General features: G+C 34.1%; 1 protein-coding gene across 2 annotated transcripts in view; it reads right to left on the bottom strand.

Moving 5' to 3' along the window:
- The window catches only part of LOC145296872 (uncharacterized), a 78,387-nt gene that overhangs the window by 34,409 nt on the left and 18,625 nt on the right, over positions 1–25,353 (bottom strand). Inside the window, exon 2 of one of the 2 annotated variants that reach the window (XM_080143006.1) lies at positions 1,439–2,546. The exons of the other annotated variant lie outside the window; for it this stretch is intronic. Within the exon in view, the coding sequence (XP_079999132.1) occupies positions 1,859–2,458 (600 nt within the window). The 5' untranslated portion in view covers positions 2,459–2,546 and the 3' untranslated portion in view covers positions 1,439–1,858. Of the gene's footprint in view, positions 1–1,438; positions 2,547–25,353 lie in introns of those variants that run through there. 2 annotated transcript variants of the gene reach the window in all.

Genomic DNA, 25,353 nt, shown 5'->3' with positions numbered 1-25,353 from the left:
AGCGATCGGGTTTCGAACCTGGCTTGAGGTAGTAGCTTGTCGAATTGGACTGATGAGCTGCGAAACAGTACTGTATATATATATATATATATATATATATATATATATATATATATATATATATATATATATATATATATACATAGTACTGTTTATATATATATATGACTACTTCATTTAATCACATAAATTAATACATGAAAATATAATTTTATGCGTAAATTTTCAGTATTTACTTCAACAGTGCTCAATGCATAGAGCTAGGCAGTAAGTTATAAATATATATATGGCAATTAAGCTACACAAAATATTCCGCGTTTCATTCTCGTGAGAATTCGTCACGAGAATAAAACGCGGAATAATCCGTGTAGCTTAATTTTCATACATATTTTTGTAACTTACTATATATATATATATATATATATATATATATATATATATATATATATATATATATATATATATAATTTCTCAGCTGTTAACTGTATTGATGTATTTTTTTTAATTACAACAAACATTTTTTCCATGAGACCGCTCAAAAATACAAATGAATTGTTTGTTTGTCACTAAATAAATTTATTCGTATATCGAATCGCCCTAAAACTTTGTACGAAAATATCTTTTCAGGCATATAAGAAATTGGAAAAATATTCGATCTGATTTTCCAGTGCTCACCCTTCTCCGAGTAAAAAAAAAAAACAGTGCCTAATCTTAAGGATAACACCTTTGGGTGGCTATCTGAAATATTTGAAGGACTTTTTTTTTAAGCTAAAGTTGATTTGGAACGTTGATTGAGATTGTCGGACTGACTTCCTCATCTTGGTATTTATCGTCACAGCGTTTCGGCCGTTTTGCCCTCCGGCCTTCATCAGGTGTTTTGTATCGAACTGGGGAACCGTTTCTTAGGAGTCTCGAACCCAACCCTTTATTATTATTACGGGGGTACCGTGTTCGGACTCCAGCTAGGCTCTGGGACATGTGACGATAAAAACCAAGACGAGGAAGTCAGTCCTACAATCTCAATCAATGAAAACACCTCATCTCAAACATACAGACAATTATTGATTTAGAACATTCAACGAACAACGTGTGGCATTGTCCCTAGTCTGGCAGGGTCATTTATAGACGACAATAGTGTTTGGGGGTATTGCTAAAAACCACACCGACAATTTAAATAGATTATCTATAAGTTACGTTATGGCGAGGGAAGAAAATGAGCTTATTAAACAGATGTGCATGTATATAAAAATGATATTAAAATGGAAAACAATGAAACATTGAACGGTTTTATGGTCACCAGCTAGCAAATGTTAACATAACAGGAACAATGTTTTGTAAATGAAAAATTAGAAAACAAAAAACGATACATTTGCAACACATTTATATAATAATTTTTTTTAGTTACAATATAATATATAAATACAATAGTCAAGAAAAAAAGAAGAAAGGGAAACAAACTCTCACGCTGGAAAATATATTTAAAAAAAGAGACGATATGCCGCAAAGAAAAACACAGCATGCTATATGGTGTTCAACAAACATTGTAAAATTGTTTTTAAATGTATGTATAACGTATCGTAATTGTCGTCAGTATTACAAGTCATAATTAAGTAGATAAGTTAAAACGAAAAAAAAACATAAGTCATAAGAAAATAAAAATGAAACGGTGATTTGGACGAATGGTTGGATTTTAAATTTGATTAACTTCCTCAATATTTAAGTTATGCTTACCAATTTTCATATGTAAGTAGATGAGCCTCAGCGTGATTATTTTAGATATAGTAAGACATCATAGTCTACTTATTCTAATTTTATTTACACAGCTTAATATAGGGTATGTTTTTCACAAGGTTTAATTTTAGTTATGAAAAATGATGTTACTCAAATGTCCACCATTTTCATTTTCACATTCTTTTGCTCTCTGCAGGGTATTGTCCAGCACATCACTGAATATTTCAGGGCTTATGGCTCTAATTTCCTCCTCTATATTGTTTTTAAGGGTATTTATTGTGGCTGGTTTATTTGCGTATACCCGCTCTTTGAGGTAACCCCAAAGGAAGAAATCTGCACATATGAGATCTGGCGAGCTTGGTGGCCAATTTATCTCACAGTCACGAGAAATTATTCGGTTGCCGAATATGTTCTGGAGCAGATTTAATGTTTTTCGTGCCGTATGCGCCGTTGCACCGTCCTGCTGGAACCACATTGATCGAGAGACCGCGATTTGACTTGATTTCTTTCTTACTGATGTGGATGGATCCTCGGCCACACTCTCTGCTAATCGCTGACGATTCTCATCACTTTTTGCCGTACGGGGTCTACCAGATTTAAGGAGGTCACATACAGATCCTTTGCTCATGAAATCGAGCCACCATAGCTTTAATTGCATTGGGTGTAGAGGAATTTCTTGTGTTGAAGTTTCATCGAAATTTTCTTTGAGTTTCTGATATTGACTCATTCAGCCGAAAATACTACTCTACGATAAATATCCGCTCCTCGGTAGTGTAACGACTGGTGGTGACATTGGAAGGGTTACTCTAGATGATCTGAAAAAATAAATAAATAAATAAATAAATAAAAAATTAAGAAAGTTATGAATTTTTCTTAACCATCAGCTTCTTTTGGGACACCTTGTTTGTGAGAAAGTTTAAGCAAACTCGTGTTTTTGTAGGGAAATGTTATCTGTAGTAGAAAATGAATACAAAAAATACATGTTTTTTTTATTATTAAAAAAAAGTTTAGTTAATAATGAAGAGAATAATTTAATCAAGTAATACACTTGTGAATCATATTTAAGTCCTAAAATTCTTCAATTATAATTGTCAAATCATTAACATTCCTCCAGTTTTGCCTTCCAGACGATTTCTACTTCCAATACTAAACAACTGTTAATTATCAAAAATTCTACCTTTTAAAGCAATTACGCGTGATTTTATGACTTTCACAGAAAAAAAAACATTTTTACGTACTTTTGTGTCATGTTAAAATTAGAATAAATTCTAAAAATTACGAAAATCAGCAGAAAAATAATAGCAAATAAAAATAGCAGTTTTCAAATTAGCGATTTTATCGTAAATTTTAACATTTTACAATTGCTTTTTTAATATCGTCCATTTTGTCCCTAGCGTTAGACTGTACGAGTTTTACTGAAAAATAGCTCTAGCACATCTTCTACTTGATCATTTTTGGGTAATTTTAGGAATTTATACTAATTTCGACATAACACGTAAGTACGTAATAATGTTTTTCTCTGAAACGCATTTGGTCGAAAGATCATTGCATTACATTATTTTACACAAGCACCTGAGGTTTGAACAAAATGGATTCTTACGAGAACAAGAGTCTTATTGCTGACGGTGGTATGATAATTTTATATGAATTCATATAAAAATGTCAACGGTAAAAATGGCAACGGTAAAAATTAAATACGTTTACGATTTTAACCAAGTGAGTAAATACTTGTCAAAATATTAATTTTTAAACATGGAGGGGAACCTTGTTCCTTTTTTCAACTATATGGGTGAGAACCTAACTCCTTCCACCAGTGTAAATACCTATTGAAAAATAGTCATTTTAAAATTGGGCGGTGAGGGGTCAGCCATATTTTAAACTAGAGGCAAGAGAGCTGAGCCCGGCACTTCTCCAACGACCCTAATTTTCTTTTACCAAAGTACAGTTTTTCCTTAATAATCCACTTTTACCATTTTTGCTGTTGCCACTTTTACCCTGCTATTTTTTCTGTCGCCATTTTTACCGAGCACCAAGAACGCATAGCTTCAAAATAACAGAGTAAAATATTAAAAATATTTATTTTTAAATATCTTTGGGATTTAAAAGAAAATCAGAACATGATTAAAAGAAATAAAAATAATTTGGACATGATTATATAAAGCCGAAAAAATCGGAAGAGTAGTTGCAATTGAATTGAACATTTTAGCATGCTGAAAGAACTAAACGGTAAGATAGACACCATCTTGAAATTTGGAATATAGACTTTTTTCATTTATGTATTTCGTACGAACGGTCTAGATTACTTAACGTATTCGCCTGAATTCGTCGTTTAATAGTTCTTAATTCTCTTCATTCCCATGGCAATTGTTTGATGAGTCTGTGGTAGACACTCGGCAAATGGAGGAAAAGGTGGCTTCGTGATTAGCTTTGAAACTCATGACCGGCAGGAATTGTTACTCTACACTGATGCTTGCGTAAGCATGAAACACTGGTATCTACAGGTAAAAATGAATAATTATTATTTAACTAGCATGACCCGTTATCCGGCGTTGCCCGGTGAAAGCATGATACCGCCCCCTCGTAAAAAATTAAACCACGGTGAAAAATATAAAAGTAAATAAAAATCATCGACAGGAATAGTAAATGTAAAAACAAACAAACGCAAAGAATAACAAAACAAATAAGGGTCGATAATCGCTCCAAAACCGAAAAATAAATAATGCTACCCGTAAAAGGTTTTTTTTTTCACAACTGTTTTTGGGGAGGGAGGGGAGACAGCAGCGTGTAGGTATTTTGTGCATCTTTACATTTCAAAATCAATGCTGTGTTTACATGTTTAAGAGTGTTCCGGATGTGCAAGCAAAGACGAATAATACGGTAACTATATAACTTTTTTTTACTTGTGCACGTATGTTCCAGTAATTAAGGTTACCAGTATTTAATTTTCTGTTTATGAGCGATTAATATATTTGTATTTGTGTTTTAGCACTATTGTCTTCTGTAGAGAGTGACGCCATATTGTAAACTTTTTGAAGCATTCATTTATGCAGGAAATATTTTCATTCCAGAGTATGAGAAATGTCAGGTCTCATCCAATCAGAATTAGCGGAATATACCAAGGGAGTCGTTATGAATTATGAATTGGAAATCGGGAAGACAGGCCAGTTACGATGGACGTAATCGCAATATCTGCCGAAATTTCTATCAGGTGTTGACTTATGTTGATGAGAGGACTAAATACTTACGGGGAAAGAAACTCCTTCCTCTGAAAATGTTGCGATTGTGATGGTGTTGCTCCTAGGATTCAAGGTAGCATTTTATTATAACGACCTAATGTGTTCGAAAGTTACATAAGCTAGTGGCTAATAGCCTAAACCTATTGAATTTGTATGTGGCATCTGTTGTTGCAAACCTACGATTCTTTGGTCGGGGGGGGGAATTTCTGCAATCATTTATATATATATATATATATATATATATATATATATATATATATATAGTCTTATTTGTAATATTCCGAATTTAACTGGGTTTATATAATTCAGTAATCGTTCATATACCAATAAATTTTAAGCCAAAAAGAGATCACACACACACACACACACACACACACACACACACACACACACACACACACACACACACACACACACACACACACACACATATATATTATTATTATTATTATACTGTTGGTAGAATCTTTTCAGTAACTACTACAACAACACAATATGTCATTCCAAAAGAGTGCTCAATGCATGAAACAGAACAATATATTGATAGTTGGAGAGCTATTGGCTACACGTTAGCAAACGTGTTTCAATGACCCCCTAGCAGGGATGGTTTTTGGCCTGATGAGGTGATTTTCCCTGCTAGGGGGTCATTGAAACACGTTTGCTAATGTGTAGCCAATAGCTCTCCAACAATCTATATATATATATATATATATATATATATATATATATATATATATATATATATATATATATATATAATGAAATAAGAATTATAGTTAAGTTTACCAAAATAATCCAAGATGGCAAAACTAAAGTATATTATAAATATTAAAGAATTAATATTTATAAAGTAATCTCAACCAGATGTAAAAGCTCGATAAAACCAAATAGGAAATAGAGCTTGTAATAAGGACAAGTAGTTAATAAAACATATTAAAAATATTTTGTGCTTCATTTTTAAAATTAAATATGTTTTTAACTCTTTTTTAAAGTGATTTTAACATTGTTTATCAACTACTTGTTCTGATATATATATATATATATATATATATATATATATATATATATATATACATATATATATATATATGTATATATATGTGTGTGGGGGGTTGTGTGTGTGGGTGTGTGTGTGTGTGTGTGAGTGTGTGGGTGTGTGTGTACAATGCGTTTATAGCCCTAAAATAAACGAGATATCGCAATTGAAATTGTGGGAAAGTTATATTTAACCATGTTTGCGTTCTAGGTTAATTGGTGCTTACTAATTTTTACCATGACTTGCTTAAATTCGTGTATTTATTATTTTAATTTAATTAAATTAATTAATTTATTTTTTGTAGAAATCTGTCAAATATTTTTTGGGCTTGCATGAGTAGACATGATTTTGTTTTAATTTATTATCTATGAGTTTCGGTCTACTGTTTGTACTCTACAAAGTACCATGGTTGGCGCATGTACCATACGCTGGCTACCCACAGTTTACCTTAAACGAAAAGTGACCTGACTTTGTTTTTCGTTAGAGTGACCTGTCCGATCACGCACCGCATTGCATGTCGATTGCTCCCTTTATCCGTTAGGATATTTTGTTTAAGAAAGATGAGGAGCGAACCGAAAGAAGACTCTCTGCCCAGATGTCATGCCTTTTGTTTATGCATTTTATTTTTTTCTGTATAGAAAAGCGTGTCGTTTGCGCGTTCGCGGCCTAGCCAATATTCTATTTAGGGATTCACGTTTTTTGGCAACGTGTTTCTCTTTGGCTCAAAGTAAGGTATCCTTTCTTGTTAAAGAGAATAAAGAGGGCATGTCGATAAAGGTTTTGTATGGTGTTTTTCATGCAGCATCTTGTTGAATGGATGTATTATTCAGGGGTTGTTGATTGTCCGGATTTATGTTGTTAATTAAGGTAAAGAGGGAAACATCTGTGAAGTAGGGGAAGAGAAGGGGAATATAAAGGGGGTTCGTGGCCCATGAGCAGGGGATATGGAATGACTAATATATCGAGTGAGGGATTAGAGGATTGTCATTGCGTCGGGCCCATCGCAAGCCAGAAGGGAAATATAAGGATGAGGAATATGATATAAAAAAAAGACGATAAAAATAAATGAAGAAAGAAAAAAAAAGCGAAAAAAAAGAACGAGGGAACGAAAATGTGAGGTAGAAAAGAATAAAAGAAAAGAAAGGAATCGTGAAAAACAAAAGAGGAAGAAAGAAAGAAAGAAAAGAAGAAAGAATGGTAAGCAGAAAAGAAAGAAAGAAAAGAAAAAGAAAAGAATGAAAGAAAGACAGAAAAGAAGAAAGAATGGTAAGCAGAAAAGAAAGAAAGAAAAGAAAAAGAAAAGAATGAAAGAAAGACAAGAAAGAAAGGCAAAAAGCGAGCGAAAAACATAAAAAGAAAAATATATTAAAGAATGGGAAAATGAAGCAAAAACAAAAAAAGCATTAACTAATGGGCGTTAAGAAGTGGGGACACTTTAGTAATCGTTTCTTCAGTAGGATGCGTGATTTCAACGGACCATGAATCTCTAAAATTTTATCGGTGCGATTATTTCCAAGATAATGTCTTGAAGACAATCACCAAACTATACTTAAACTAAAATAAGCCATTACAGCTTAAATGAGAGCGCTACCAAAGGAGCGTGTCTGATAGAAGTTTTATTATTATTATTCTGGACTGTTAAGCTTCTTAAATTAATTACAGACACTGAATTTTAATGCTCACACACACACACACACACACACACACACACACACACACACACACACACACATATATATATATATATATAGTCACATCCACATTTCACAGCTCATCAGAACTTCTAACCGTTGCGCTATTCTCTCTTTAACACGGTAAGTTTTGGAAAAGGTGTTATAAATAAAAAACTATACAAAATACTATTAAAAACCCGCCGAATATATGTCAACCTATGTAACGGTAACATATATTGAGCGAGTTTTTAACAGTATTTTATCTGGGTTTTTATTTATAACACCTTTTCCCAAACTTACCGTGTTAAAGAGGGAATCAGACGCCATCTTGAATTTTCCAATACATCGGTAAACACTGTATGTTTTTCGAGCTGAATAAACATGTTACATTGAATAAAAACACGAAAAATATATCCAGTTTGGTAGAAAAGTAACTTATCTTGCTTTTGATAACATTTATTTGTTATATATTTGTTTTTTGACAACTTTTTCGAATCTATGTGTACAGTAATACAAACCCAAACTTCGGAGGTTGGAATCCCCCCCCCCTAAAATGTACTTGGAAAAATCGATTTTATAGTTAGATTTAAGAATGGTTAGTCGAAAAAAAAGGTGGAAAACAAAACAAATAATCAATAAATAATTGTTACCAAAGGCAATAAATGCTACTTTTTTTTTATTTACATTGAATATTTTCAAGCGCTAATGCGGGTGTGTGGGTGCCAAATACCTCCAGATTTTCTAGAATTTCCCGCTAGATTGTAACCAAAATCTCCAGATATAGCAGGAAAACCGCTAAATTGTAACACTGGTCACGTGACAGGAAGCGGTAATAAATAATTGTCCCTAAATAAAAAAATGGCCTCTCGGTAAAAAGAAATCCACCTTTTTATCATAGAAAAATTAAGTATAATGTTATAATTAAAAAGAAATATATAAAAACACACATGGATATAGTAAACATATTATACCAAAACGTGGAAGCCATCCGTCCAGTGGTTTTTTAGACAATTCATTCCGAACGAACCAACATTTACATTTTTATATATATAGATATATATATGTATAAATAGTAACCGTATTATTCTACACTTTCTTATTGGTCAAGTGGTATTATCCACTGGAGAGTAATGTATTTAACAGCTGTCCTGTTTTTAAATTTCCGAAACAGCTACATGGTAAGCAGCTGATGATCCCCGTTTTCTATTTCCTTTATTTTATTTAAGGTTTTCTCTTTTCATCTTTTATATAGTTAACCTTTGAGAAATCGGCTTATGCAAGTGCTAAGTCTATTTCTATTTAACAATTTTCGTTAAGGTTTTCTTTTTCTTCTCTCTTTATATAAATGAATTCTCTTTTGTAATTATAACATTTTTAAAAGTCGGATTGTGTAGGTGCTAAGTCTGCGATAGGTTAAAGTTAGTTGCCTTTTTCCCCCGGGAATTTAAACTGCATTCTTTATTTTTATTTTACATTTATATATATATATATATATATATATATATATATATATATATATATATGTGTGTGTGTGTGTGTGTGTGTGTGTGTGTGTGTGTGTGTGTGTGTGTGTGTGTGTGTGTGTGTGAGAGAAAGAGAGAAAGAAAGAGAGAAAGAGAGAGTTTATATATTCAAATTTCATTTAGAAAGAATTACTTTTAAAAAAATGTATTGTTTGGACAAAAGAATACAATGTTTAAAATAATTTCCTTAATTCATGGATTTTCAATGTAAGCACATCTCCCCATAACCAATTCTGAACCAATATTAATATTTTGCTAGTGTCCTTCAACTGAGGAGATGTACTTACATTGAAAAGCTATGGATTAAGGAAATTATTTTAAACATTCTATTCTTTGGTTCAAACAATACATTTTTTTTTGAAAAGTAATTCTTTTTAAATGAAATTTGAAAATATAAACTCAAATTTTATTTGCTCTATCTAGTATATGGAGCAATTTTATTTGGCTGGGATTGTCTTATATGAATATTTCCTTCCAATAATATTTTGTAAGGCTTGAAACCACTAGATTCACTAACCCAGACAGGTATATATATATATATATATATATATATATATATATATATATATATATATATATATATATATATATGTATATAGCAAATATATATATATAGCAAATAGTTAATAAAACATGTTAAAGAAACACTTTGAAAAAGAGTTAAAACATATTTAATCTGAAAAGGAAACACTTAATAATTGGATAGTCCTTAATTCGCGGAGTTTCGAAGAAATACTTTCCTTCTCATCAGAGGGTAGGAATTAGCAAAATGCGGGATCGGATTTTGCATACAAAAGTATTTGATGAAACTGCAAGTAAGTCAAAGATCTTACTTGATAACAAAAGGTGAAGCAGGGGGAATATGGTGAAGAAACAGTTGATTTCACGTGAATGGATAGTCAGGTGAAAGTAAAGTATCCAATGACGGTAAAATCTAAAAATGTAAATCCAAGAAAGTTTATTTAATTTTCCATTCGCAAAAGTAAAATCCAAGGAAATCGCGTAATTGGAGGATGGTCCAAAATAATCTAAAAGGCTGAAATCCGTGGAATAATTCACAAATATGTATAAGGAATATATATATATATATATATATATATATATATATATATATATATATATATATATATGAGTTAAGGGCAAAAATAGATTCTCTTATTCATATACTAATTAAGAGATTGATCTTGTGCTACGAAACAGATACTGTCAAGAATTGTAAATGTCAACGGAATTAACGGAATAAATTGTAAGATGGTCAAGATCATGAACTTTGGAATATAGACTTTTCTCATTCATTCATCATATATATATATATATATATATATATATATATATATATATATAATTGTTTACACAGTCAAACAACGTCGCAGCTAACAAGAGTCATGGCAGCCAGAAAACCGGAAGTCCAAGACTCGAGTTCCGCCTTCATTTGGGCTCATTAGCTGAACACATCCGAAGTCGAGATTAAAACATCGAGTTTTGATGTGCTAAGCTGATGAGCCCAAATGAGAGCGAAATTTGAGTCTTGGAGTTCCGGTTTGTTGGCTGCCATGGCTCTTGTGAGCTGCGACGTTGTTTTATTGTGGAACAAAGTACAAAGTATGTCGTTTATCACATTCTGAATATATATATATATATATATATATATATATATATATATATATATATATATATAGAGAGAGAGAGAGAGAGAGAGAGAGAGAGAGTAAGTTATAAAATGTATATAGCGATTAAGCTACACTGAATATTCCGCGTTTCATCCACTCTAGGATTCTTCAGGCTTATGCGCGAATTCTAAGCGTGACACACAAAAGAACACACACTCTATCGTATTAATATATATATATATATATATATATATATATATATATATATATATATATATATATATTAAGCGAAGCTCACAGTACGTTTGTTTATAAACAAACTAGCAGTTTGAGCACTGTGAAGCGATGTGCAAGTGTTTTTTTAATAGGCACTTGATGAGGGACATTTGCGGGCGTCGCTTCGAAGCCTTGTGGTTAGAGCTTCCGACTGTCAACCCGATGGTTGTTGGTTCGATCCACGGCTGGGGAGAGGTACTTGTCTAGCCACACTAACGATTTTTGATACAATAAACAGTACTGTATGTTGATGACTAAATATATATATTACAATGTTTTAAATATTCTTTGTTTTTGTTAAATATATTTTGTTCTTTAAATATTAAAAGTCTATGGGGTAGGGCTAAGAAAAGAAACGCGAAGATATCGTCATGATATTTGAAGCACTCAAAAGATTTAGTCGGTTATGATTTATGAAAAGTTCCATAAAACTTAAACCTTGTTTGATGTGCAACATATCTCTCGCCGGTGGTCGCCATTTTGTTTCGATGCTATCAACCGAAGAATTGGCCGCCATCTTTTTTCTTTCTTTTAATTTTTTTGTAACAAAGAGAAATACGAAACGGACAATGATTGGGATCTGACAGCAACGTATATTAGCGAATATTAGTCGGTCGGGGGTAATGAAATATCAAATGAAAGGGAAATAAATATACTTTTATCAAGAGTTAGTTTTATTTATTACGTCTATCAAAATTTAACTCGTGTGACTTCATTTTGTATTTATTTTTTAAAACTTTATATCGTCTTAATTGTCGTAGTCCTCGTATATCTGCTGGTTGCACGACTTTCAAAATTATCTGGAATGGACGTCATTCAAGAATGGTCCCGTTTCATTCTTTTATGTTTTTTTTGTTTGTTTGTTTCTTTCTTCTTTTATTAAATTTTTTTTTATTTTTTAATTATTATCAAATAAAACATTTTATTAAAAAATAGCATTTTTCTTTTTTCCTTTTCTTCTTCTTCTTCTTCTGCTTATTATTATTATTATTATTATTATTATTATTATTATTATTATTAGTTGTAGTAGTAGTAGTAGTAGTAGTAGTCTGAGCTCCAATCTACGATACCCCTTGCCAAATTTTCACGAAAAATCCTCGTTTAACTGAAACCACTATCAATAATTTTCCGCACTATTTATCTGTGTCTAAACCGAAACGGAGATTTCACGAAAAAAGTTTCTTTCTTAGAACTACACGCCTGTAGAATCGTTTACTTGCTTTCCAACTGACTAGAATATGGTCGTCTTCAAATCCAGCGCAATTCTTGATTAGCCGATTAAGTAATCTCATTTACCAAATTTCCACTACTAACGATTACTACGATATTATCCAATTGCTGTGTAAGTTCGGTTTCTTAATCCGGCAGGGGGATGTGATGCGTCTAGTGTGTTAGGTATAAGTTAGTGTTAATTTCATGCTTGCATGCCTTCTCGCTTTCAGTTAACACCGCTGGCTAACCTCGCGGTGAAAAGGGGTCAGCTATGCATAAATCTTCTCTGCCAGTACATAGCCTCTCCATCGTCAAGACTGCTACAGTACCTCCACGTTGGCCACATATGGTAACTGGGTTCCTTGCAGCCCCAGACTAAACTTGTAGGAGATCTCGGAGTATTAGGAGACCCCAGAGGTAGTGCGTTATGGCCCACCGATGTGTGGACACGCCCTGGCACACCATCAACCCCTACTCCACTGTCGTGTGGGTGCCCTTGGGCGAAGACTAGAGGAACTAACCCCAAAATCAAACACTATTGCCTTGTGGGCTTTATCACAGCAAAAGGCTAAAAGATGGGAACTCTGACTTCAAATCCTACTGCTGCCTTGCAGTTTTCCTTAAAAGGCTATGGAACCTCATCCAGAAAGAAAATGCGTAGTGGCGGACATGATAGGGCGACTTTCTACCTCACTGAGATTACTTTCGGCCGGAAGCTACGGCCTCCTCTGCTGCCAATCGTCGCAGGTTCGCTCTACTGGACATGAGCATTGGAGATTAAGATGGTGTATACTTAATGCGCAACAGATACAACACCTAAACTGAGCAAGCAAGTTTGGAGCCAAGGTGGAAAGTCCTGTGGTGATTGAGTGAGGATAACGGTGGCAGGTGTGAGAGCTGGGAGCCACTAGTCCAACCTCTGTGCATAGGCAGCCGTGTGTGATGGTCGCAGGTGTACCGAATGGACGACGATACCCTGAGGCAGCTGTTCAGGGATAGCACTACTTACCCTGGGAGGGGACGCCTCTATAAAAGGTGAGGTAAACAAAGCTCATCCAAAGACCATCTGACTGTCAAACCGCGGGCAGTGGATCTCCAATCGAGCGGTAACAACAGAAGAAGAAACAACACTGAAGACTTGAATATCGCTACATGGAACGTCAGAACCATGCTTGATACGGACTTGGGTGACAGACCACATAGAAGAATCGCACTCAGAGACCTGAAGCTCGAAAATACAAATATTGACATAGCTGCATTGCAGGAGACAAGACTCAGCGGCGAGGGCCAACTGAGAGAAGCAAGAAGAACCTATTTCTGGAAGGGATGTCCTATAGATCAACCCAAAAGAGCTAGAGTTGCTTTTGCGATCAGAAATGACCTAGCCAGTAGACTCACAGAGAAACCCAGCAGAGTCTCTGATTGAATAACACTGCGGATCACCACATCCCTTAACCGTAACATCACCATCATCAACGTCTATGCACCGACAATGACCTACCCAGACGAGGAAAGGGAGGCTTTTTATTCTCAGGTGAAATACACCATAGCAAACGTTTCTGCAGCGGATAAGCTAGTTCTCCTAGGTGATTTCAATGCCAGAGTAGGCTATGACCAGAATACATGGAGCCTTGTTCTCGGAAAGTTTGGAAAGGGAAATCCCAATTCAAATGGAGAACTGCTGCTCTGTTTGTGCACGGAGTTTGAACTGGCAATTACGAACACTTACTTCCAACATTCGGATAACCATTACTACTCCTGGGAACATCCCAGGTCAAAGAGACGTCATCTCCTGAACTATGTTATCACAAGAAGGAAGGACCTCAAAGATGACAAGAACACAAGAGCTATGCAAGGACCAGATTGCCAAACAGACCACTACCTAATCAAGAATACTTCAAGTTCACCATAAAACCTGTGTACAGCAGGGCGACAATGAAGTGCAAGAGAAGGCTAAACACATCAAAGCTCGGAGATAGAAAATGGTAAGATAGAAAATGGTAAGATAGACTACGACTCAGCATTAGAACAACCCATTGATGATTCTGATTCACCAGAACAAATGTGGGACTTGCTAAACAAGCCTGTATTCTCCGCTGCGGCAAAGGTACTTGGTTACACGAAAAAGCGGAATACGGGCTGGTTCAATGAGAATGACCAAGAAATTAGAGATGTAATAAATGAAAGAAACCAAGCATTAAAATCAAAGCTAAGCAACCCGACAAGAACAAACCAGAAGAAGCTGAAACAAGTGAGGGCAGAAGTCCAGAAAAAACTAAGAAAAATGGGAAACACCTGGTGGCTGAAAAAAGCTGAAAATATGCAGAAGCAAGCGGAGGAAAACAATTCTGCAGGTTTCTTCAGATCACTGAAGGAAGTGTATGGTCCCAGAGCCCAAATGACTAACACCCTCTTATCAGAAGATGGAAATACCATACTGATCCAACCAAAACAGATAATTCAAAGATGGCAAGAGTATTTCGGCACTCTACTGAATGTGGAATCCAATACGGATGAGGAGATCTTAAGCCATTTAATAGTCTTCCCCCATCAGACACACCAACTCTTGGGGAAGTAAGAGAAACAATTGATAAAACTAAAATGAACAAATCTCCATGAATTGACGGCATACCAACTGAAGTGAAGTGTTCAGTGGAGAACAACCCGTAAGAAAACTTCAACTAATAGCAAAATGCTAGCAACAAGAATTCAAAGAGGTCATGATCATCCCAATCTACAAAACAAAGGTGACCACAAAGACTGCACCAATTACCGATGTATATCCTTGCTGGCCATTGCCGGGGAAATAATGGCTAAAGTGGTGCAAGCATGGCTAGCCAGACTGGCGGAAAGGGTCCTAACCGAATCACAGTGTGGATTCAGGTATGAAAGACCTACAATAGATATGATCTTCAGCTTACGGCAGATTCAAGAAAAAGCCATTGAACAGTACCTGGAGCTCTACATAGTCTTTGTAGACTTCCGTAAAGCATTTGATATGGTCGACCGAAAAATACTGTGGAAGGTCCTTAAAGTGTTTGGATGCCCCGATCGCTTTGTGGGAATCATGAAACAATTTCACGAAGGAACAAAAGGGAGAGTTGTAGTAAAAAAAACTTAGAAAGCGAACTCTTAGAAGTAAACCACAGCACAAAACAAGGGTGCATACTGGCCCCAACACTGTTCACCCTATTTCTGACAACCGTTCTAATGCTGCTTCATCAAAGCATCGGAGAAGGTATCTTCATCCACACACGCTCTGATGGGAAACTGTTGAACCTTGTAAGACTGAAGGCCAAGAGCAAGACAAGGAAGGAGATAATAACAGAACTACTGTTCGCAGACGATACAGTTCTTATAGCTCATAATCAAGCTCAAATGCAAAGGATAGTTGATACCTTCCCTCAAACAGCCGGGAAGATAGGCCTACAAATCAACATAGAGAAGACAACAGTAATGTATCAGCAAATAACAACGGCCGGCAAGAGCCTATAATAACAAGCAACGACAAGTTGCTAAAAGTTGTAGAATTGTGATTGTGATTGATGAAAGTATGATAGGTTATGAAAAGGAGGGGGTTGTAAAGAGATAGGTTTTGATACTCAAAACGTTTTACCCGAAGCAAAATATGATGAAAGTAAAGATAATTTTCGCGAAAATATATTTTTTTATATCAACTTTGTTTCCATTCGTAGCCAAGAGTGACCAACAAAATGATGTTTCCTTACAAAGAGAAAATGTTACATATATAATAATATAAATATACTAGAAATAAATGTTACCATAGTCAATAAAAGTTACTTTTATGGTAGAAAAGTTCATTGGGCTGTATTTTAAGTGGGTTGTACAAAAAAAAAAATGTTTTAATTCACGAACCGTTAAAAAAAAAAAATGGCAGCGACTTTGAAATGGAGAGCCTCGTTTTCAATTTGAAGGAGGGGCACCTGAGCATTCTTTGTTAACAATTTAAGAGTTCCGTCAACGTAAGAAATATTTATAAATATATTTTAATGTTTTCCGTTATTTTGTGCTTGAGGAATATTCGATTATGGCATGTGTAGTTTATATAAAAATTCATTTAAGTAGTTATCGCCTCAAATTTCGTTTTAATTTCGGTTTGCTGAAATTATTTCAAGTAAAGAGCATTAAAAACTACTTCAAAACAAAAAAAAAACATGAATTGAACTTTTATTGACTATGGTAACATTTATTTCTTGTATATTTATTTTGTCGGGTAGTCGTTTGTTGGCTTTTCTGCTAAACACTCTTACAAAATAATGTTGACGAAATATCGAAAAACAAAGAAACAAAAGCAGTTTTTTTTTTAAATAATGAAGCTTCGTTTACTTTAGTAAAATAATCCGAAACAGCAAAATGGGATATTAAAGAAGTAAACACGTAATTACTTTAGTTTTTTTAAGCAAAGAATCGATATAAATATGAATAAGAATAAAATAGCGGTCTTTTCAAGCAGAACAGCTTCGTTTCAGTTTTACAGTATTGAACGGTGTAGTATTGCGCCGTCGGATTGAGGGTTGTACTATTGTAATGTAAAGAACACGCAGAAAGTGTTGTAATCAACTGAATTCCTTCTAGTACACTGACAAAAAAAAGCTTAAACAGATATATAAATAACAATAAAAAGGTTATGTAAATGTTTTTAAAAAGACACGTAATCACGTAAGCAGGATTTTTTTCCTTCTTTTGAAACGATAACAAGTAATGTTCTTATTTTTTTATTATTTATCTATTTATCTATTTTTGAAAGAGTGCCACGTGCAAGTGGAGAAGGAAAAAACAGAGTTATGCCAAATTTGTGTCGAGAATTGTCTAAAGTTCCGACTTTTTTTTTTTGCTTTCACTTTAATAAGAACGTGAATTTATGAGGTGAATTTATTCGACACAATATGATTCAACTAAAAAATAAATAAATAAAAGCTAACGTGAATTAAGATTAAAGTTAAGGTGTTATTGTGGACCCTCATCCCTTTTAAAAAACCTTGTTGAAATTTGTGACATATTTACATTCTATGGAGGTCAGGCGCGAACGAACACCCAATAATTTTATTATACCATATTTCTTCAAACTGAAACATAATTATCAAAGTACGCAAATAGATATGAAATGTCTTTGTTAAAATTTGTGCCATATTTTCATGGAGTACAGCCGCGAACGCAGACCCCACAATTTTATTATACCATCCCTATTTAAGTTGAAACATACTTATCAAAGTATTCTTATGTACATCTATATCAAAAACACTTGTAAATGTGTTTTTTTTCATTTTTTATTTCAATACTTTGGGGGCTAGGCGCGAACGCAGACCCCACAATTTTTATGAACCACCGTTCTGCCAGATCAAACATACGCATTCCTGATCCTCGATACATCTTCTATCATTATATGTAATCAGTTTTTTAAAATAGTCAGCCATATAGGAGCCTATTCGTGACCACACACACACACACACACACACACACACACACACACACGTTCAGCTTAATATATATATATATATATATATATATATATATATATATATATATATACGGCATAATCACGTTAAAACGTTAAAACACCGGTTCTTGCCGGATCACCGAAATAAAGCAACGTTAATCCTGGCCAGTACCAGATAGGTGACTATTTGAAAAGGCTAGGCGCTGAATGTACCGCGCCGAGTCGTAAAAATTTCCAGGTTTGTATCTGGAGGCGCATTTATTCACTAGTAGAGATGCACCTCCAGTCTTCGTTAAGATATGCATCTAGGAGAAAGTAACTACGATATAAAAACCCGTTGTCTAGTGTATACTTTGCCCTGTGTCAATCATCTGCACCGACTGAGATTAGCAGTTGTATTAAAAAGCGTAGTTGGTTCTACACAAAGCCTTCACCACTAGAAACAAATCATCTGTGTGTATTTCCGAGCGTCTTAGTTGTTGTGGCGAAAGTTCATACGTCGAAATCGACGGGAGAGTCCATCATGTATAAGCCTGACGAATCCTATAGTTGGATGAAACGCAGAATATTCAGTGTAGCTTAATCGCCATATATATTTTATAAATTACTAACAAGCTCTACCTACGTATTGAGCACTTTTGAAGTAAATACTTTAAGTTTACGCATAAATCTATACTTTCATATATTAAATTTATGCGAATAAATGAAGTAGTTATATATATATATATACACACACACATATATATATATGTGTGTGTGTGTGTGTGTGTGTGTGTGTGTGTGTGTTTACATCAAACAAAGCTCAAGGAGTTACTATGAGTTAGGGGCCAGGTTTATAAGAGAATCCTAAGTGGGGAGTTGTGCAGTGAGATGTTGATTCACATTATATTACACGGGAGGGTATTCCAAAGACTAGCACTTCGAGAAAGAAAAGGTATTTGCGTGTGTAAGTGTATATGTGTTTATTCATACATATGTATTACACTGCTCGTCAACTCCAAGAAAAGTGCAGGGAGCAAAATTTACCATTATACATGGCTTTTATAGACCTTACTAAAGCCTTTGACTCTGTGAACCGTCAAGCCCTTTGGCTGGTTCTTGCAAGGTTTGGATGCCCAGAGAGGTACATTCGGGTACTAAGACTGCTACATGACAATATGTCAGCTACAGTCCTCAGTAGTAGTGGAGATGAAACAGAGCCCTTCAGGGTTGACACGGGAGTGAAACAGGGATGTGTCATTGCCCCAACCCTGTTCTCCATCTTCATTACTGCTATCCTCCATCTCACGGACAAACATCTTCCCCATGGAGTTCGGATTATGTACAGAACTGACGGGCGACTTTTTAACATCAACAGATTTAGGGCCAAAGGTCGAACGAACACCATATCCATTATGGAGCTACAGTATGCAGACGATAACGCCCTTGTAGCCCTCTCAGAAGAGGACCTACAGTGTACACTGGTTGCCTTCACGAGGGCGTACAAACAGCTAGGACTAACAATTAATATAAAAAAACCCAAATCCTCCATCAATCACCACCAAACAGTACTCCAGTCTCACCCCCAAACATCTCCATCGACAACGCTAGACTGGAAAATGTGGACCACTTCCCATACCTAGGCAGCATCCTATCATCAAAAGCCAACATAGATGATGAAATACAACACCGTCTCAGCTGTGCCAGTGGGGCTTTCTCAAGGCTAAGGAAGAGAGTATTTGAGAACCGTGACCTTCTGGCAAAGACCAAAATCATGGTATATAAAGCTGTCTTGCTGCCCACTCTTCTCTATGGATCGGAGACCTGGACCACATACAGGAGGCACGTAAAAACCCTGGAGACGTACCACCAAAGATGCCTCCGAAAAATCCTCAGAATTAGTTGGAAGGACCGACGCACCAACACCAGCGTCCTGAGTGAGGCTGACATTCCCACTATCACCGCTACTGTTGCTCAAGGCCAGCTCAGATGGACTGGTCATGTTGTCCGAATGCCGGATCTCCGCCTCCCAAAACAGATTTTCTACTCTCAGCTTGTTAAGGGAAAGCGTGCCCAGGGTGGCCAAAAGATGAGGTATAAGGACAACATCAAAGTAAATCTAAAGCGGTTTCACACGGACCTTGAGACATGGGAGGACGTGGCTGGGAGCAGGTTGGCATGGAGGAGCGCTGTCCACGAAGGTGCTGCGCTTTATAGTAGTGACCTAAATCAAGCTGCTGAGGATAAACGCAAGCACAGAAAGGACAGATTATCAACCAGACACACCCAACCCCACCCCACCACCACTACCTTTATCTGCCCAAATTGCACAAGAAAAATTGGGTCTAGGATTGGGCTCTATGCTCACCTGAGGACCCACAGAAGCCAAAAAGGAGGACAGTCTTACTCGGACACGAGTGACCGCCGATGATGATGATTACCCTGCATATATATATCGTTGGGGAAGACATATTTGCACATTACTATATATATATATATATATATATATATATATATATATATATATATATATATATATATATATATATATATATATATATATATATATTAATGCCGGGCAACGCCAGCTATCTCTTCTCGCATATATATATATATATATATATATATATATATATATATATATATGCGAGAAGAGCATATATATATATATATATATATATATATATATATATATATATATATATATATATATATGCGAGAAGAGATAGCCGGCGTTGCCCGGCATTAAATGTAACCTTAAATTTCTGTTAAAAATAAAAAGTAAAAAAAAACGGAAACAAACTGAGACATGTGCGTACGAGTATTATTTTTTTTCTAAACATTTCACTTCTTGTAAGTAAAGAAAAAAAAAAGCTGAGACTTAAACCAAAACCTAAAGACAGTTATTTAAGCACGACAATCATTAGAACAGCTGGACGCGATCTTTAAAAAATTCAAACCTACTTATTCTTGACATAAGTAATTTGTCATGTGAACGATTCATGCATGTGCATTCGTGAAACAGTTGACAAAAAGATAAAAATCCGACGGCTTCCACGTACGAATTTTTAAACTTTGGTCCCTTAGCACGGAGGAAAACAAATCAAAAAGATTTCCATATGTCTGAATACACTATATATAAACTTTCAAGCCTGTAAATCAAACATTCGTTAAATATAAAGGTTGAGAAGTTTCCCACCACACAGATTCATATATATATATATATATATATATATATATATATATATATATATATATATATATATATATATATATAGTCTTTGAAGTTTTTAACATTTGAAACCATACAAAAATTATTTTTTATCATTCGTTAAAAAAACAAAAAAACAAAAAAAGCATCTAGTCAGTAAGTCATTTAATCACCTGCAATCACTGCATCAACTCTCTCGAATTTACTATAATACCAATTTTTTTATTTTTTATTTTTTATTTTTCAAGGGATCATCAGTTGTTTACCATGAAACACTGTTTCGGGGATTTAATATAATATATATATATAATATATATATATATATATATATATATATAATGATAATATAATAACTATAATAATATATAATAATTATAATAATTATATATATATATATATATATATATATATATATATATATATATAATGGGAAAAGGATAAATAAAACAACCAACGAAGAGGAAAAAAAAATTATAAATTGTTAAAAACCAGTTAGATTAATTTATCCCTGACGATGAATCCTGAACGATTGGAAAGTAATCGTACTTATGATAAATATGATGATTACATCAGCCAGTTCCGTCCAGAAGTGAAGACTGTTATTCGGAAGTTGAAAAGGACCGAAAATAGAATTAATAGACCCCCCCCCAAAAAAAAAACGTCTGCTTTATTTAATGAAATATGCCATAGAGAAAAAATGCTGCCTAAATGTACATATTTTAAATTACATTATCCTGCAGCTGACGAAGATTCCAACACTTGGGAATACAGATGTGACCTCATGACGAGACAAATAATAATCGGTAAAGAACAACTCGACAAAAAAAAACAAAAAAAAAACAACAAACAAACAGAAAACGAAAACGATAATTACAAAACTGGAAAACGTTTTATCTTCTGAGCAACTTCATAAAGTTCAACACAGACTTTCACAAATTAACATTGAAAGGACAAAAAACATAAACTTAAAAAAAAAAAAAAAATTAATAATTTATACCAAAGCACATTACTACTCCCTAACAACAAAGATAAATTCATTAATTTGCCACAAAAAGACTTTTTTTTTTAAATTTAGGGCCTAACTGTCACTTACTCTATGGTTACAGAAAAAAAAATGAAATCGGAATTCTATACCAAAATATCCTTAAACTTGAGGAAGACAGTGAAATTACAACGAAAGCGGAACTCCGTGCACTAGAAACAAATCATCTGTGTGGATTTCCGAGCGACTTAGTTGTTGTGGCGGAAGTTCATACGTCGAAATCGACGGAAGAGTCCATTTACAAGCTGAAACTACGAAAAATAGATATAATCTGTAACCAGGCACCGCCATACTAATGAAACATTTAAACCCAGCCGCAAAATCAATTTCGAAACTAGAATTAATTATATAAAAAAGGCAGACGAAACCAACATGTTTGTCATCCTTAACAAATCTGAATATTATTCAAAATTAGATGATATTTTAAATGATAAACACAAGTTTATAAAATGAGCTCAACTTAAAACACAAGTTTTAATCAGCTCAACTTAAAAAAAAATCAGCTCAACTTAAAAAAATCAGCTCAACTTAAAAAAATCAGCTCAACTTAAAAAAAATCAGCTCAACTTAAAAAAAATCAGCTCAACTTAAAAAAAATCAGCTCAACTTAAAAAAAATCAGCTCAACTTAAAAAAATCAGCTCAACTTAAAAAAATCAGCTCAACTTAAAATTAAAATTAATAAACTAATACCCGCAAGTAATGTCGATGGCCATAATGGAAAATTGCCCACAATTATAGGTGATTACAAACACGGATATGTTTATGAGGCAATTAAAACCCACAAACCTAATTTTCCTTTACGCCCTATCATTTCAAAAATAGCAACCCCTACTTATCAGCTCTCTAAAATTATAAATCAAATGATATCGACCCATATTCCAAACAAATATAGTATAAAATCTACAGAACGTATTCAGACTCTTACGAACAAGAAACCTGAGAATGATATCATTGTTTCCTTAGATGTTGAAAATCTGTTCACTAAACTATATATATAAAAGCGAAAATGTGTGTATGTATGTATGTATGTATGTGTGTATGTATGTATGTATGTGTGTTTGAGTGTCCGCTAAAAACTTTTGACAGACACGACGAAAATTCACAAACTCGGTATCATATTAAAGCTCCATCCTTCGCACGAAAAATATCCAAAAATTGGCCAAAAACGTTCACTTTTTTTCACATCCAAATCGACAATTTTCGACAGGGGGGTCAACAAAAACGGTCCTCTCGTGACGACAACCGGTTCTATGCATGCGTCAGATGACGTCATGACCTGATTTACTTTAAATAGTTGAAAAACTGACTAAATTTCATGTACGTCGCGTTAGCTCAGTTGGTTAGCGCGTTTGGTTCGTTATCTAAACGTTTTGGGTTCGAAGCGTGGTTTGAGATGTCTTTTTTTCGATTTTTTAAATTTAAATATTGAACCAGTGTTATTTAAGCCATTTTTCACGTAACGTTCGTTTTTCAGTTTTTTTTTTTTTTTTTTTTTTTTTTTTTACTCCATTTATCCACCCCCGAACACACACCCCAAAACACCCGGGTACCCACCGGTTTTTTAAATTTTAATATCGAAACAGGCTTATTTAAGCCATTTTTCACGTGTTCGTTTTCCTTTTTTCGATTTTTACATTTAACATCGTTCTTTTGCCTTACGTTAGTTTTTTTTGTGTGTTTTTTCGATGTTTTGATTACCCCCCCGCTTAAGTTTTAACGTTGTTTCCTTTTTTTTACTTCGTTTATAACAAACAAACCTGGTCATTGACCCCTACGTCGTCGTCGTCGTAACGCTCTGCGATTTCCGTGGGCGCACCTGTCAATTTGGTTCTTACTTAAATAAATTCAAACATCTTTCAGTAACTCATTCTGGCTGGCCGATTTTATTTTCAAACTTCGCCTCAGTGCTTTGGGTTCCATCCTACCAACTTTACCACCCCGGGTTCTTTTTTTATTTAACAGTACACACCTCCAAACACCCGGGCAACGCTGGGTACCCCCGCTAGCGTTCCAATAAAAGAAACTATACATATCATTAAATATATATATAATAATCCTAATCAATGTCCACTTAAAATTAACTCTGACACCTTACGCAAACTACTGCTGGCCTGTACAACAGAAGTCCCGTTTTATGATCATTATGGCAACATCTTCGCACAAAAAGATGATGTTGCCATAGGCTCTGTTTTTAGGTCCAACAATCAGTAACTTCTATATGAGTAATTTAGAAAACAAAACTTTTAGTCTAATATAAAAATCACCAATCTAATTACGTTACGTTGACGATATTTTAATACTTATTAAAGATAAAAAAAAACGATATTAACACCCTACAATCGCATTTCCGAAATAACTTTGTGCTTAATTTTACTCATGAGTTACACAAAAACAACATAATTCCCTATCTAGATGTGTTAATAGATTGTAACAAAAATGAATTCTCTACTTCGACCTATATATATATATAAAAAAAAAAAAAACGAATAATAAAAATCCCTTTACCTTGAACTGTTTAAGTGAGTGACCCTATCGGTACAAAACTGCTTATTTAATATCCTCTTCCACAACTATTTTAGAACAAGAATTCAGCAATATTAAACAAACGTTAGTAAATAATGGATATCCTAACCATGTAATTGATAAACAATTTGGAAATTTAAAAATATTAACGTTAATAATACAGGATCCACACCTACACCAATTACACATATAAAACTTCATTATAAAAATAAAACGCACTGTATTCATAGAATAGACGAAAAAGTATTAAGTAATATTATTACTAAAAATGTGCGACCTATAGACTCTAATAAAAAATAAAATTAATCATTTACTATGATAAATTTAAAACCTCTAACATGATTATAACTAATAACTCCTCCCCTTCGACTGAACTGCTTGATAGGACTAACTTAGTATATGAGTTCAAATGCCTATAGTCTCTGATGATAAAAGTGAAAGCATATATATAAGTTCCACTACCATCACTTTGTCGAGGAGATTAACAATGCATCGCTCTGAAAACAGTGCTATATTTAACAACTTGACTAGCCAACATTCCTGTCCTATGTCCAAATTTAGAAAAAAATTAGTTGACAACACATCTATACTTGAATAAAGTAATGATAAACGGAAACGTGAAATACTAGAATCGTTAAATAATAAAATCTAAAAAACAAAAAACAAAAAACAAAAAAACAACTATTAATAAAATAAACTTTTGCAATAGTAATAACATCCTGAAGAGTTTATTTTAATAGCTTTGCACACATTTCAGGGTGCTATTAATTTTTACCAATGGAAAAAGGAAAGGATAAATGAAATAATTAACCAATAAAGAGAAAAAAAAAACTTTATAAAT

The sequence above is a fragment of the Euprymna scolopes genome, chromosome 17 (assembly GCF_053919585.1).
Source record: "Euprymna scolopes isolate OS-2025 chromosome 17, ASM5391958v1, whole genome shotgun sequence".
Taxonomy (NCBI): Eukaryota; Metazoa; Mollusca; class Cephalopoda; order Sepiida; family Sepiolidae; genus Euprymna; species Euprymna scolopes.
This window is presented reverse-complemented; position numbering and strand designations above follow the sequence as displayed.